General features: G+C 38.9%; 2 protein-coding genes across 2 annotated transcripts; both read right to left on the bottom strand.

Moving 5' to 3' along the window:
• Positions 1 to 7,103: 7,103 nt before the first annotated feature.
• LOC137709345 (nudix hydrolase 19, chloroplastic-like) lies at positions 7,104 to 9,229 on the bottom strand. The gene is made up of 6 exons (XM_068448433.1): positions 8,633 to 9,229; positions 8,277 to 8,417; positions 8,089 to 8,193; positions 7,874 to 7,973; positions 7,674 to 7,766; positions 7,104 to 7,473 (listed from the first exon to the last, which is right to left on the bottom strand). Exons 1-6 carry the CDS (start codon positions 9,119 to 9,121, stop codon positions 7,187 to 7,189), a joined length of 1,215 nt encoding a protein of 404 aa, XP_068304534.1. The 5' UTR covers positions 9,122 to 9,229; the 3' UTR covers positions 7,104 to 7,186.
• Positions 9,230 to 9,710: 481 nt separating this feature from the next.
• Positions 9,711 to 12,239, bottom strand: LOC137717245 (zinc finger CCCH domain-containing protein 39-like). Its single transcript, XM_068456549.1, has 2 exons — positions 10,946 to 12,239; positions 9,711 to 10,206 (listed from the first exon to the last, which is right to left on the bottom strand). Exons 1-2 carry the CDS (start codon positions 11,712 to 11,714, stop codon positions 9,953 to 9,955), a joined length of 1,023 nt encoding a protein of 340 aa, XP_068312650.1. The 5' UTR covers positions 11,715 to 12,239; the 3' UTR covers positions 9,711 to 9,952.
• Positions 12,240 to 15,945: the final 3,706 nt, after the last annotated feature.

Below are 15,945 nucleotides of genomic sequence, written 5' to 3' on the forward strand. Positions count from 1 at the left end.
AGACGCACAGCTGCCGGTGCCCGGTGCCGTGAGGCCACACACAAGTGCAATTTACAGACAGCCCAAGTGGTAAACAGAAGCCTTCAATATTTGGACCGGACCCCTTCTTCGGGCCCTCCCAGTAATTTGAAGAGAATGAGCTTATTTTTCGTAAATATGAGTTAAGTCGGTTACATTTTTCAGAAAGGTATTCGAATTTAAGTTGTCATTAAATTATTTTTTTAAATTAAATATCAAACCCGTCATTAAAACAAGTTAAATATGAGAGTTCACTGATAGGTGAATATAACAACACTAGATTGAATGCTAATAGTTGAGTCATCCTATTTAAAGTGGTATAAAATATTTACATTATCATAATAATATTTCATTTGCCTTTAGCAACTTATGGCACGTGATATGCTATTTTTGGTCACATGAGAACTTGATAACTCCTTTTCTTCATAAGTGAGATTGGGAGAAGGGAAATTGAACATAAGAGTTATAAATTTATAGTTTTCTTTCGGGGGTCGAGGCCTTCAGGCTTGTTGTCCATTGGGAGTTCACTTCTGGGTGCACAAACTTAGAGTTTTCTTTATAACATGTCATTATAATCTAGTGGTATTCATCTTCACTTGTAAGTAAAAGGTTTTAAGTTCAATTCTCGCCAAAGGCGAATTTGAGCCATATTATTGTTAGCCCATTATGAGTTTGAGCCCACCCATCTCCTCTCAGTGTAGATAATATCGATTGTTAAAAAAAAAAAAAAAAAAAAAAAAAAAAACTAGGAAAATGGAAATTGAACATAAAAGCTTTATTCACGGTCATTAATGTCTTTTTATAATTAAATAAAAACAATAGTGTCGTAGGCCTATTTAATTGAGCTATCTAAGGAATAGAGAGAAAGGAGGCCGGTGGCAACAAGAGAGAATGAGAGAGTTTAATTCTGAGGTGTGTGTTGTATCACCCCCTTATGCCTTTATTTATAGTAGTAGGATGGGTAGAATCCTTACCTTTTAGGATTACATCTCTTAATAGATAATCAACTCCTAATAGGAATAAACTAGATACTCCTAGATATACCAGGATTTACACAATCACATTCATTATCCGATAGGACTGTAACATTCCCCCTTGAGTGTGTAAATACTCAAACAAAACATTGCATTAGATCTTCAGCAGATGAGGTAGAACAATTGATGAAGTCTTCAGCATAATGGGTGAACACGAGTCTCAAAGACAAGTAAGTACGTATGCATTGGTAGTAAAACTCACAAAACCTCGCTATGGTAAAACCCAAGGCATGTGGAAAACCCATAGACTAAGGAGAAAAGTGAGAAGTATGCATAATGTCTAAAACAAACGTTAAACAGGACGAAAGTAGTGAACTCAATGGAGTATGATCATCCTAAGATGGGTGCCTCGTTAAAACCTCGTTAGGTAACAAAAACTCAGTGGAAAAAATGCTCATAATCGTAGGAAAAAGAGTACATTAAGTTTAAATGAGTATGCTTCAGGATACTCCTCATGAGTTAGACATAACTTATGAATAAGAGAACTATAAGCAATTCAATTCAGATAATGTACGCATACCAATTCCTTGGACGAGCTTTTGAAAAATAGACTTCGGTAATGACTTCGTGAGGAGGTCGGCTAGGTTGTCCTGTGAACGGATTTGCTTGACTTAGATGTTCTGATGCTGGTGTTGCTGGTAAAAATAAAAGAATTTCGGTGCTATGTGCTTGGTGTTGCCTCCTTTGATGTATCCCTTCTTTAACAGCTCGATACATGTTGCATTGTCTTCAAAGATCGTCGTAAGAAGGTCAACAATGGAAAAAAGACCATTAGTGCTTCGAATATGTTCCATAACTGCTCTCAACCAAAAGCACTTTCGTGAGCCTTCATGCAGGGCGAGAATCTCAATATGGTTCGAAGAAGTCGCAACTAGTGTTTGCTTGGTAGACCTCTAAGATATAGCAGTGTCTCCAACGATAAAGACATAACCCGTTTGAGAACGTGCCCTATATGGATTAGATAGATAACCAACATATGCGTAACTAACAAGGCGTGAATCAACTCGATGATTGAGGGGGGCAGCGGCTCCTCTCGAGGATTTGTGGGTTGTAGAACAAGCCCAAATCCATTGTACCCTTAAGGTAGCGGAAAATGTCTTTAACACCATTCCAGTGTCTGTATGTAGGCGCATTGCTGTATCTATCCAAAAGATTAACAGCGAAGGAGATATCGGGTCTAGTGCATTGAGCCAAGTACAATAAAGCACCAATTGCACTTAGTTATGGAACTTTAGGCTCCAAAATCTCTTCATCATCATCATTCAGACGGAAGGGATCTCGTTTAGCATCTAGAGTCCGAACGACCATAGGAGTACTCGAAGGCTTCTTTTTATCCTCATTAAAACGTCGCAACACATTCTAGGTATAGTTCGATTAATGTACTAGTATTTCATCCGAACAATGCTCGATTTCCAGGCAAAGACAATATCAATTTTTCCCACGATCTTTCATCTCAAATTCCGATTTCAAGTACTTGGCAATTTCATCAAGCTTTGCAAGAGTTCCGATGAGGTTCATATCGTCGACATAAACTGTAATGATTGCAAATCCAGAATGTGACTTCTTAATGAACACGCATGGGCATAGTTCATTGTTCACATAACCTTGACTTGTCAAATGCTCACTCAGATAGTTATACCCATCCGCCCGGATTGTTTCAATCGGTAGAGTGACATTCTCAATCTAATTGAGAGAGTGTTCCGTGGTCTAGAACTATTTGAACCAATCAATGGAAGTCATTCTAGAACTTTCATATACATTTCTGTATCTAGATCCCCATAAAGATACGCGATTATCACGTCCATAAGCTGCATATTCAACTTTTCGGAAACTACCAAACTGATAAGGAAATGGAACGTTATGTCGTCCATTATAGGGGAATACATCTCCTTGTAATAAATCCCAGGGCGTTGAGAGAAACCTTGCGCTACGAGGCGTTCTTTGTATCACACTATTTCATTCTTCTCATTACACTTCATCTCGAAAACCCATTTGTAACCCACATGTTTCACATGTGATGGAGTAGGAGCTATAGGCCCAAACACCTTTCGTTTCACGAATGAATCAAGTTCGACCTACATTGTTTGTTTCCAATTTGATCAATCTGTTCTACGTCGACATTCATCAACGGAGCGTGGTTCAATGTCATCACTAAACATAATGTCAGAAGCAACGGTATACGCGAATGCATCATCGACTTTCATCTCATTTCGATTCCAAACCTCATCCAATATGGCACAATAGACTGAAATCTCACGATTCTCGGGAGGCCGGTATGTTTCATCTAAAACATCACCTTAATCTAGAATAACCTCATGCGTTGGAATGGATGAGTAAGCAATGATCAGATTCAGACTAGGGTCACTAATTTGTGTCGTTTTCCTCTTTCGGGGTTGTGAATCCTTTGAACGGTGAAGCCTGCCACGCTTCAGCGTAGGAGCAGGTGATTGGCTAGCCGCCATTATACATTCCCATGTAAGAGGTGTGGCCACCCCACCCTCGGGAACCATTCAGCCTTCCATGGTGGTGTTACGGCATACGATCAGTACATCCATCATTGCAAGTGCATTTGCAGCGGGTATATGTGATCTCATCACCTTCGCAAGATCAGTAAAAACATTTGGCATGCTTTGAGCAATGCTCTGAAGATCTAAAATGCGTCGTACTTCAGTTTCAGACTAAGGTGTGCGATGATCTAAATGAAACATAGTGGGAGTAATCAACAACAATTCACGGTGTTCTACAGAAACATTAGTAATTTTATCTCCCTCTAAGGATGGGAAAACTGTCTCATCGAAGTGACAATCTGCAAAGCGTGTGGTAAAGAGATCTCCTGTCATGGGCTCTAAGTAGCGTATAATTGATGGCGAATCATAACCGACATAGATTCCCATTTTTTTATAAGGACCTTTTTTGGTATGTAGTGGCGGCACTATTGGCACACAGACTACGCACCCAAACACATGTAAATGTGAGACGTCAGGCTCATATCCAGTAACCAACTATAACGGTGAATGAGGTTGGGTAGCGGTGGGCCTCAGGCGGATCAACATAGCTGCGTGCAATATTGTATAGCCTTAGGCAGATACCGACAAATTGGTTCTCATAACCAAACTCCGAGCTATCATTTGAAGGCGTTTTATGAAAGCTTTTGCCAGGCTATTTTGGGTGTGAACATGGGGTACATGATGTTCAACTTCAATCCTAATAGACATGCAATAATCGTCAAATGTTTGTGATATAAACTTTCTAGTATTATCAATCGAATTGACTTGATTGGATAATCAAGGTGGTGAGCCATAAGCTTAATAATTTGTGCTAGGAGTTTCGCAAATGCAGCATTGCGTGTGGACAATAAGCAAACATATAACCATCGTGTCGATGCATCAACCAACATCATATAAAGTATCTAAATGGTCTGTACGTTGGTTGGATAGGTCCACAAATATCCTCTTGAATCTCTGAAGAAATTTAGGGGGGTCGTGAATAATCTTTGCAATTGAAGGTTGAATGTTCAACTTTCCCAAGGAGCATACTTTGCAAAGCAGATAATCGAGATAAGATTTCAAGTGATGCCCATGAAATGCTTTAAGGATATGACACATCATATCTCGTCCTGGGTGTCTCATTCGATCATGCCAAAGCAATAAAGTGTCCTGGAACCTAGCCTTAGGGCCGACCACGTGGTTGTCTCTACGGCTCAAATGGTTGTTATGTACAACCTATTCGGGAGACATTCCAGCTTCTTGTGAATATGGTTCCGGCCATATTCGTAGGAAGTGATACAAAGAAATTCAGAACCATTTTCTTCAGTGGTTTCAACATGATATTGATTATCTCAAATATCTCTAAAATTCAGCAATGTTCTTCCGGAACAGGGATAATAAAGTGCATTTTTAATGGTTAATTTAGTACATTTGAACAACATTATACGGGCCTTTCCATATCATTCTATCAGGTTGGATATGCCTGAGAGGGTTGTTAAAGGTGCATTCTCACGCAGTATGGTGTAAAGTAGTAGTGAATCATTTGACAGACTCTGAAATTTTGACGTTAATCAGTTTGATAGATATTCTCATGTGTTATTTATAGGGAGTATGATTCTCTCCTTTTTTTTTTTTTTTTTTTTTTTTTTCCCCTTCCCTTTCCCTCCCCTCCTATTTGAACGGTCTGGTAATCTCCTGCACATCCCGAACCATCTTCGTTTACGTCCAATCACCATATCCTGTGACACTATTCGTGTTTGGTTGAAAAGAGCATTCAGCACTTTCGTGTCCGATTCTCCCACATTTGTAACAAAAGTTCTGCAGTATTTCATAGCGGAATTCCACCCATGAGTCTCGATCCTCCTGCTTGGCCAACCAACATCCAGCTGGTAATGGGTTTGTGGTATCAACCATCACCCTTGCCCTAAGGAAAACCCCTAGCATGTGCCAAGTCCTCCACCACCAAGACTTCCTCGATTTTTCCCGCAATTTGCTATGCATTCTCATAAGAGCTAAGATACATAGGGACCTCTTTCATCTGGACCCAAAATGGGACCATTTGCATCTTAATTTCTTCCAATGCTATATCACTCGCCATCTCTTTAAGGAGAAGTTTTGCTTCATCACAGCCCATGAAACCTAATTGAGAACCTTTGATGCAATGTCCTTGTCTCTAGCTATCAGGCCGGCCTAGGCCCAGTGCGGGTAGGACGACCGTTCGGGGCCCAAAAAAATTGGGGGCACTAAAATTATTAGGGTGATATATTTATGTTTTTATAAGAGTATAAATTATAAAATTTGGTTTAGTGACAAAGAAATTTAACTAGAATTGGTGGTTTTGTTGTTTAAAATGAATGAAGTGGTCTTAGATTCAAAACACCATGTGTGCTTATTTACATTCCAATTTTTACAAATTTCTTTTCATAACAATATAAATTTATAAAATTTGGCTAAATGATCAAGAAGTTTAATTAGAAACAATGGTTATTGTTGGTTAAAATTAACGAGAGGTCCTAAGTTCAAAATGCTATGTACATGTTTATTTTTTTCAATTTTTACAAATTTTTGTTTGGTTGTTAATTTATTTACTAGCTAGTAGCTATGTGGATTGCTATTTTTAAATATATGTTCCAATTCAAGTCTAATCTTCAACAAAAAATAATGTGTAGACTAAATTTTTAGACCAAATTTGCAAATAATATTACATGTCATCAAAAGGTTTTATTTAGTGTTCATTCATTACTTATACATATCCTTAAAAACTCAAAAACATTAATATTTTTTTAGTCTTATATTGACGAGGTTAGTAAATAAGAAAAAACAACTCACGATTTATACAAAAACGCTTTAAAAGTTCAGATGGAAAACAAAACCCATATTCTATCTACTTGAAAGCCTGAAGTTTTTTAGTTCCCTTCTCTTGATACAAAATAAATTAATTATTCGGTATTTATAAATTATTGAGTTTGAAATGTTTTTCTAAATATAATTTTATCGATGTTTTACATATGAAAACAAATATTTTTTTTATATGACATGAGAGCACATTTTTTTACGTCGTTCCGAACCTCAAAAATCTTTGTAGCAGCCCTGCTAGCTATGATGATAAAGGTATTCTCTTAGATGGCTGGTTTTTACCAAGAAAAGCTACAAAGTCAATTTTGTTAATTTATTGTTACTTTCTTGCTACAAAGTCAAGAAAATCTCTGGAAGATACCAATTCCGATTTTCATCGAAAACTTCACTTACGTTTTAAGTCAGCGGCGAAAACGTTTTTCTGGTCTCATGGCTATGAACAGGGCTTTGAGGTTGTGGTACCCTGACACACAAACCATGAAGCATGTGGTGATTCCTGACAATTGAAAGCGATAAAAATACGGGACACGGAGGGGGCACGAAACCCGTCAAGAATTGCAGTCCAGGTCCTGCTGGTGAGGGCGGTGAACACCGTAATCATTGTTTCAGACGAGTGGCAGGCCGTTCTGCCTCTAAACAATCTTCTTCTTAAGAAATGTATCGACCCCATGGATCGCTTTGGCTAGGTCGACGATAAAATGGGCAAGGGTCAACATATATCCGAGCTTATTTGATTATCGAAAGACTAGTAGTCCGGGAATTTGGAGTACGGATGAAAAGAATTGAACGATGCTACAAATTCCAAGTAGAGCCGCTAGATTGTTTTAGAGCTGCGGCACCATCGGTTGCATCCTGATAGGCCCATGAAGAGATAAGGTGATGGGCAATTGAAAATGGCCCGCGTATACACATGGAGGCGAGTTCACCACTTTCAACATTGAAGTCGGCAGACAAGCGCTGCTCCTTCTCTACTCCTTTGCACATCTGTTCTACCTTTGATGCCACCGTACTCTGTGCCTTCTTGTACTCAGCAAATGCCAAAGCTCTCTTTACATCTTCTCTACTGTGCCACTGAGCATCTAGTTAAACAAAAATTTTAAGGAGAAATAAACATTAGAAATTCATCTGATCGGCTGCGTACAACGTTGCTTTTATGACTATCAGATGCAATGCCTCGCATAAGTACTACATTCTTGCAGTTTTTCCACGGGAAACATAAAAGGGGAAACGTGATCGAAGGTCCAATAAAATCGTAAACATAGGCTAATTTAGTGGGTACCTTCCAACTCTTCCTTGTCCACACTTATTTCAAGTGACTTTGCATATGCCAAAAAGCCAACCATCAACTGGCACGGCATGCTACTTGGTCCAACTGGAAACAAACCAAAACAGAAACTCAATCAATCAACATAAAACAAAGAAAGAAACCCATATGGGGTGTACAATAATCTGTAAACAACACATACACAAAGTTTATACCAGGCCATGGCTGAGAGCTATGATAGACAACTTCTCCTACTTCAATTCTGGTCTCCTCCCACGTTTCTCTCCTCACTGCTTCTTCTAAGCTTTCTCCTGGCTAAGGACAACAAAAGGATCGAAACTAATTAAACTGTTACTGAACTCCCGAAAGTGAGTGGTAATACTAAAACTATTAAGAGTTAAGAATGAGTGATATATCCCATAGAGCTTACCTCTATAAAACCAGCTAAGCAGCTCCACATTCGAGGTACATATCGAGACTGTCTACTTAATAAAGCACGGTCATTCTCTCTATCAATGACTAACATTATGACAACCTGTTCAAAGGGCAAATGTATGAGACAACTATACAAGAGATTGAACCAATGCTTGAAATGGAAACTCACAAGCACAATTATACCGGATCAACACGAGGGTACACCCGCTTTCGGCACAGCTCACTCGAACATTGCTTCCGCCTACCGGCTTCCTTGGGGACTGTTTTTTCTCCACAATGTCCACAAAATTGTGTTATACTATGCCAATCTAGCAAAGCCCTGGCCTGATCAAACCAAAATCATTCAACATATCTTAAACTATTTCCAGAACTGATTGAGATCACCACACAAACGGTGCACAGAAATAAAAAACTTCAATTGGTTAATTCACTAGACATACCAAAGACATTCGCATTGCAAGTCAAAGAACTTGATCTCACTAACATGTCAGTTTTAAAATATTAGGCATTCTTAAGCACTTTTGAGCAGAAGCACTTACATGTCCAGCAATAGCCAGCTCCCCCATAGCTCGAGCATCAGCCCAATCAGTAGCCATCATAAGCGTCCTCAGCTCAACAAAACACAATTGCTTGCTACCCAATTCAGTAACCAAGTTACTCTCAGCAGAAACATCAATTGCCCAATAAACGACATCGTCTTCGGGCCGAGAACCCAGATAAACCAGCGACTCTCCACTCAGTTGAACCCCACAATTGGCCAGGAAACCTTTACACTCAGACAAACTGATCCAACCCAGATGACAATTTGGCGCGGAATCGCCGGCCCCACGGCTGGAGGAGGCTAAAGGACTGCCCCTTCTGAAGGGCAGAACCTTGAAGCTGAGGGAAGAGACCAATTGGGCCCCTTCCAAAAGTTGGGTCTTGAGGGTCTCGAGGGCTTGGGATGGTGAAAACGGGTCGCTGGGATTTGGGGTCTTGGATAGCAGAGGATTGCCAGCGAAGGCGTGGGACTGGATGTTTATGGACATGGTGGCGGTGGCTGCGGCCGCGGCGGGGGAAGAAAGAGCTCGTCTGGTCAGGGTGTGGAGAGCGGACTCTGTACAGAAAGAAAGGAGGTGAGTGGACGAAGAGAGGAGAGAGAAGGAAAGCGAACGTAGGTGGGTGGTGACAAACTACTAAGGGAGAAATTTTTAGGAGTGCCGGGTACACCAAGAAATTTTGGTGTACCCTCACTCATTAGAATTTGATTTTATTTATTTATTGAAAAATAAGTGAGGGTAGGGTCCACCATAATGAGTGAGGGTACACCAAAATTTTTTGATGTACCCAGCATTCCTAAAAATTTCTCCTACTAAGGAGGCTGGAGTGATGACAACTGTCACTGATTGAGACGCACAAGTGCCTTTAGCAACTTATGGCGCGTGATATGCTATTTTTGGTCACATGAGAACTTGGTAACTCCTTTTCTTCGTAAAGTGAGACTGAGAGAAGCAAAATTGAACATAAGAGTTATAAACTTATAGTTGTCCCCTGAGAATTCACATCTAGGCGTACAAACTTAAGAGTTTTCTTTATAAAAGAGATTAGGAGAATGGAAATTGAACATAAAAGCTTTATTTGATCTTTCAAAAAACAAGAGCTAGTTTTTGCAACATTATTAGAACAATCTCTATGGAGGATAGAGGAACCAATACTATAAATAACAAGAACCAGAAACCTATAGACCTGACCAACAGACAATGATCAAACGCCGTAATCAAATTATCCTCAACATCAAAACTTTCGAAACTTGGCACCAGCACTCTGGAATTCTTGAACCAACTCGAAAATGCCTCCGAGAAAAGAGCTTGAACTCAAATTTAGCTCTCGACTAAGTTGTGCTGGTGCACCAGCGGAACATCATCAAGCCAGTCAGCGTATATGCGATTGATCTTCTTGGACCCCTTCCATTTTAGCATGCCCTTCTTCCTCTGCCCCCCATCGTTGTTTAAAGCAGGAAGTGCTGCTATTGCAGTTGCGGATGAGTTGACAGCAGCAACAACTTGGGGTATCGGAAGGGGAGGGGTATTCAGAAATTCTGCCTCAACGGTACGTCCACCGGGCGCTTGCAACTCTGAAATCAAAAGTTCAATATTAGAAAACCAGTATTAGCATCAAAAGGGCAGTTCCCACATTTTTTTTAACCTTCTCTTTAATCACCTTCCTCAACATTTACAAACAAACTCGATACACAAACATCTTAAAAGAAATCCCTAATCATCTAATGACATGCCATTCGTATAAAACAAATAAACGCTACACAGCCATAGATTGCTTGTTAACATATATACCGAGTACACGACAAAATATACAATTTCCAGAGTAGGCATTAGGAATACCAAAGTTCAAAATCACACCAACAACCACACAATACACTCGTGCATAGGCCTTGAAATAAGAATCAAAGAAATGCACGCATGACCGAAACAGTTTCCTTTGAAATGAAATGGAATAATTACCCGAAACATCTATTTACAAAGGAACCTCCGTTACGCTGTATTCGGAATAATTTCACTGTATTCGGAATAATTTCAATCTATGAAACAACATTGCCAGTCAGCTTATGTGTCATTCAAAACGAAACCTACATGCTTTAAGTAATAGCACCATTGCTCCTCTAACCTCGTCTACAAATTGCAGTAAAATGCCAGGACTCCTATTGCAAAAGCTAACAATGATTCAGTTACAAATACGATTGTTAGCCTAAATTTAAAGTCTAACATAGATTTGATATTAAAATTGATCATACTAAGCAGAGAAGCAAGCATAATGATAACTGTTAATTTAAGATACCAAGCACAAGCACTGAGAACCTGTTAGCCCGTGAGCAAAGTGACATTTCTCGCTGAAGGGGCATTTACCCGTTGTCTCCCACTTATTGCATAACTTTGTCTTCCAATACACTGGCTTCACATTTCCCCGGGAAGCATCCATACCCGCGTTTACAAGCCTATTTTCCTCAGGAGGATTAGAGCCACTCCCATGAGCCACTGGTGCTCCTGTAATTCCAATGCTTATTGCTGTGTTCTCCCTAAACCTACCCGAATCATCCCTAAACTTTGATGGATCTTCATGAAGAAAGTTACACCTATCTCCATAAGGACACTCCTCACCATTATAAAACTTCTTGCACAGCTTCATCCTGTGGATTATTTTCTGATCATCATCCCAATTACCAGACAATGGCCGATCCTCATCACGTATGGAAACAAGTTCTTGCCAATTGGGCGGGGGATGGCGGATATCTTCAATGCCATGTGCATAGTTACAATTCTCACCATTCCTACACATTCCGGATTTAAAATTTACACACAAACGGGTCTTATAGAAAATGTTGCTTGCTCCCTTGTTAACTGGGGCACTCGGCTGCTGAACCCTATAGTTCATCGGCGGGTATGGCATCGGATTCGATTGGCGTTCGTCAGAATTCCTAGCCCTTTTAAAAGGTTGCTGCTCAACCTGTGAATGCTGGTCATCATTGTTCATTGAAAACGCAGGCGGCCAGCAATTAACCACGTCACTGCCACCGCCATTGTAAGGCGTTTGCGGTGGCCTAAATTGTGAGTGATCAGAAAAATTCATACCTCAGAAAACTACTCTAGAGCGGAAACTTTCCTCTGTAAACCGATCAAATAAAGATCAAAACATTCAATCCCCCAACAAATCCTATACAAATTCAATGTATGATAGCAAGCACGAATCAAAGAACTGCACCAGATAACACAATCAGATCAACAGGCAGATTCCAATTCAAGAAAACCCAAATCACAAAACCTGTGCAAAATCCCAAATTTATTCACAAACCCACCAACCCTGATGAGAGGGATGATCAAAGTTCACAACTTGGAGTGTCAAATTTGATCAAGACACCCAGAGGATAACTGGGGCTAAAAAACCAAATTGGAGTTGGAGAAATGAACTTTTATATCAAAGGACAGGGAACGCATAAAGCCTGGAAGCAATAGGATTTGCAGAGAAATCAAATTGTAATTGGGATTTAGTCAAAACCTAGCCGCCAAAAAACCCTAATTTGAGAAGGGGAGCACTACTGTCTCTCTGAGTCCCACCCACGACTACTGAGTGGGCGAAGAGTTGTGTAAGACGGCCTTAAACCCCTAAACGCGTCCCAAAACCCTGCGATTTCGGGGTGAAAAACTGACAGGGATTGACTTGGCTAAGTGGTAGTCACGGCTGCAGTAAATTTTTGTTTAACCTTTTATAAATGCACGTACGGAGGAGGGTTGGTTACGTCACCTGCGGGGACTACTAATTTTGTGGGCCATCCACCTTTGTCTTTCCACGTGTGTCTTCCTGGGTTTTCACTTTCTCTTTCCTTTTTCCATTTTTTGCTTTAGCTTTTTCTTTTGGTGAGGGAAATTAGCCAAAATAGATTTTTTTTTTTTTTTTTAAAAGAAAAAAAAGAAAAAGAGAAATAGAGAGAGAAAGATAAACAGAACGTGAAAATGAGGATGAGTTTGTGGTTTTATTTTTTAAAAATAACTATAAAGTTTTGTTTGTGCAAAATTAATTTATTGTTCACAACTTTATTTTGTGACACAAGATAAAATGTGACATGTCCGATTCTGATATTCCCCGAACACCAGAGTAAGCATGTGCTGGTCGACACCTGAAGGTGACGAAGCCATAATAGTGTGCATGAGAACCAATGAAAATAAATAAGACTTATAAATTTAAGTATAATTAATATGCAAATGAGGAACGTGTTCAAAGCATACAACTAATTCAGAACACTAAAAGGAAATAATATAAAATTAAATGAGCAAAGGAGTGGGTCCTACACCGAGAAGACTCGAAGATGCCGATGTAAAAATGCCTTGAAGCCGGGATTGTATGCCTCAATTCTAAGTCTTGAGGGGGCGCAAAACAAACATGAGTGGACCAAGTTGATATATATATATATATATATATAATACTGAAAAAGTTATCAACATACTAATCCCCAAAGTTTTATAAAAACTCAATAGTATAATATGTAATAAGTTTTCCGAAACCCTAGCATGCCATAAAACCTTCATAAAACATACATCATATATAGTATGCTAAGTAGTGGTATCAAATCGCCCATAGGCACTATATTTCTTGGCCCAAAGCCAATGCATATATCTCTCGGTTCAAAGCCATCTACATATATCTCCCTCAGCCCGAAGCCATCTACATATATCTTTCTCGGCTCGAAGCCCGACCAGTGACCACTAGATACGCACAAAACATTAAATATACTATTTCCAACATAAATCCATATATCTCAAAAACATCTTCATAGCATATAGTCATCCATCATATATACTACAAAGAAGTGTAAAAACATGTTCATAAATAGTATATAGTCATCCATCATATTACAAAGAACATAAGTTCGATAAAATATGGTATTCCAAAATATTCTCAGTAAAACATGATAATCACATATTGTAAATCCAATTTACATATAAAACGTTTCATAAAACGTAACCATTAAATCATGCTTTTCATGTATGCATTTCTATTATTAAAACATGCATTTTAGAAAGGGCCCACTCATAGAGACTTCGTTGTCAAAGAGCCACGCAAACTAGCAAAGAAGGAAACACCATAATAAATGCACATGAAACTCGCTATGAGGTGGCCGGGTTTTGTCTCGAAAGCCCCAGGGTTTGTCGAAGCTGGGTTTTCTTCTTTTTGCTCGTCGGGGATGCCGGGAGGGTCAAGGAGGTGGTCGAGGGTGGTGGTGCACGGTGTCGTCTCCTCGTCGTTTGTCTCCAAATGGGTGTGTGCAGGGGTTGTGAGCAAATCAGAGAGAGGGAGAGAGATTCAAGAGTGAGAAAGAAAATGTGAGCTCGGGATGAGGAGGAGAGAAGAAGGGGGCTAAGGAATTGCCACATGGCAGCTAAGGAGGGGGAGTCGAGGGAGTCAAAATCAGGGGTGGGCCTCTTGGGCACACCATTTAAGGTCAAAAATACCTTTTTGTTTTGTAAAATCCAGGACGGGTTGTCACAAAATGTCTTTTCATCATCTTTTGATTGACAATAAAACTTTCATTAATATAAAATTTAGACAAGGGATAGATCACCGCAAACCTAGATCAATAAATTATTATAAGGAGCTTGAGTCCTAGAGATTTCGATCATATCATCAAATAAATGAGTTCTAATCCATTTAGGTGGATTTTCAAAATAATGGCACCCATGATTCATATTATAACTTCAACCGGCAAGATCATCTGCCACAACGTTTTTCCCCTGCTAAACATGAACCAACTCTAAGTGCCAAAATAAAGTTTAATCGATGTGGCACCTTGATTTTTCTTGGTCGGATTGAAACACGAATAACCTAGAAGTCCGGTCATAAACTCAAGCTCCAATTAGATTAAACTGCTCAAACGGGCCAATTGTGTTCCGGAAAAGTAGGCGGAGTCTACCGTCTTCGCTGGATTGATCATTCTTGTTCTACAAGATACGAAACCTGATCTAATTGGGACTCAGATAAGTTTTCTATATTCTTAGAGATTCCTATAATCTAGGAATTGGCGTGCGACGCAAATAATCATTCCTAAGAGGACACTACATCTACTCCTAGATATTCTCTTGGATTCTCCTGGTTCAATACTGTTTTCACACTTTAAAAGATCCCTCTCGACTAGTATAAATATTAAATGCACCCATCTAGGAATCATCTATGGTAAAAGCAATTATGAGATACTCTGTTCTCTTGCCCACTACTTGAGTCTCATAAATTGCTTACTAACTTGATCGTCGGGGAACCTTTGGGCGGTACCCCATCAGTGCTAAATTTGTCTTACGTTCGTTTACTCTTATACATGTAGTTGAGTTTGTGCATCTTCTTTACGCATGGTGGTGCGTGAATTTGGTTTCAACAATCTCTATGTCATCAATATTCAACCGTTATAATATTAATTTTAAATCACAATATGGTTAATATTAATTTTGACAAGCACAACAATTAAATTTGAAGTTTGATCATTTAACAAATTTTCCAAGCTCGTTTGAGAAGTGTTTTTAAATGATTGAAAACACTTTTAGAATAAATATTTTTGGGTTCCAAAAGCAATTACTGCAAGAATCAATAAGCATCAGTTATGTGTTTCTTGCATAAAGCACTTCAAATACTTTTACAAGATTAATTTGTATTCTTACTAAAGATTGGTTTCAACAACATTTTTTTTTCTAAAATCGTTTTTTAAAAACATTGAAAATGAAAATCGTTGTTAGCTTTTATATCATCTTTACTTGTTTTCTTTTTTAATATTCTGATATTATAAAACTACACCCTAAGAAGATGGGGTTTTGAATTCAGGTGTAAAGTACACACAATCCATCATGACTTGTAATCTACATTTACAATTTTATGCACATTTTTTTGTAGAAAATTTCATTACCTTAGACCAAAATAACAAAGACTAATTACGTTGCATATTTTAGTTGTATTTTGCACGTAGTCATTCCGTTTATATTTTAGGAATTTTAAATTAGGGTCTAATTTTAGTTGTAATGAGGCCTTAAACTACAGAAAAATAAATCAAGAAAATAGCATGAAGTTTCAGACTTTTAAACTGAGTCAAAACCCCATATGAAATTAAAAGCATGGAATTGCAGTGCAGCAAGGGCATGAAAGTTAATGCAATATTTCTTTGGCTATCACATCATGGTTGATCAATATTATAACAATGTGGTGGCCAAAGGTGGCTGATAAAATAAGATGTCAATGCCATGATCGATTAAACGAATCAATTAAGTTTTAACAGCTGTCCCTGATGGCATGAATCACAGCAGTTTATTTTTGCTGTGCTTGATAT

Source organism: Pyrus communis, chromosome 1 (assembly GCF_963583255.1).
Source record: "Pyrus communis chromosome 1, drPyrComm1.1, whole genome shotgun sequence".
Taxonomy (NCBI): Eukaryota; Viridiplantae; Streptophyta; class Magnoliopsida; order Rosales; family Rosaceae; genus Pyrus; species Pyrus communis.

Coding starts and splice junctions, on each gene's coding strand:
- LOC137717245 (XM_068456549.1), bottom strand. CDS start 11,714: ATGAATTTTTCTGATCACTCACAATTTAGGCCACCGCAAACGCCTTAC. Junction 10,207..10,945: donor CTTTGCTCACGGGCTAACAG/GTTCTCAGTGCT, acceptor TTTTGATTTCAG/AGTTGCAAGCGCCCGGTGGA.
- LOC137709345 (XM_068448433.1), bottom strand. CDS start 9,121: ATGTCCATAAACATCCAGTCCCACGCCTTCGCTGGCAATCCTCTGCTA. Junction 8,418..8,632: donor AGCTGGCTATTGCTGGACAT/GTAAGTGCTTCT, acceptor TGGTTTGATCAG/GCCAGGGCTTTGCTAGATTG. Junction 8,194..8,276: donor TGTACCCTCGTGTTGATCCG/GTATAATTGTGC, acceptor CCCTTTGAACAG/GTTGTCATAATGTTAGTCAT.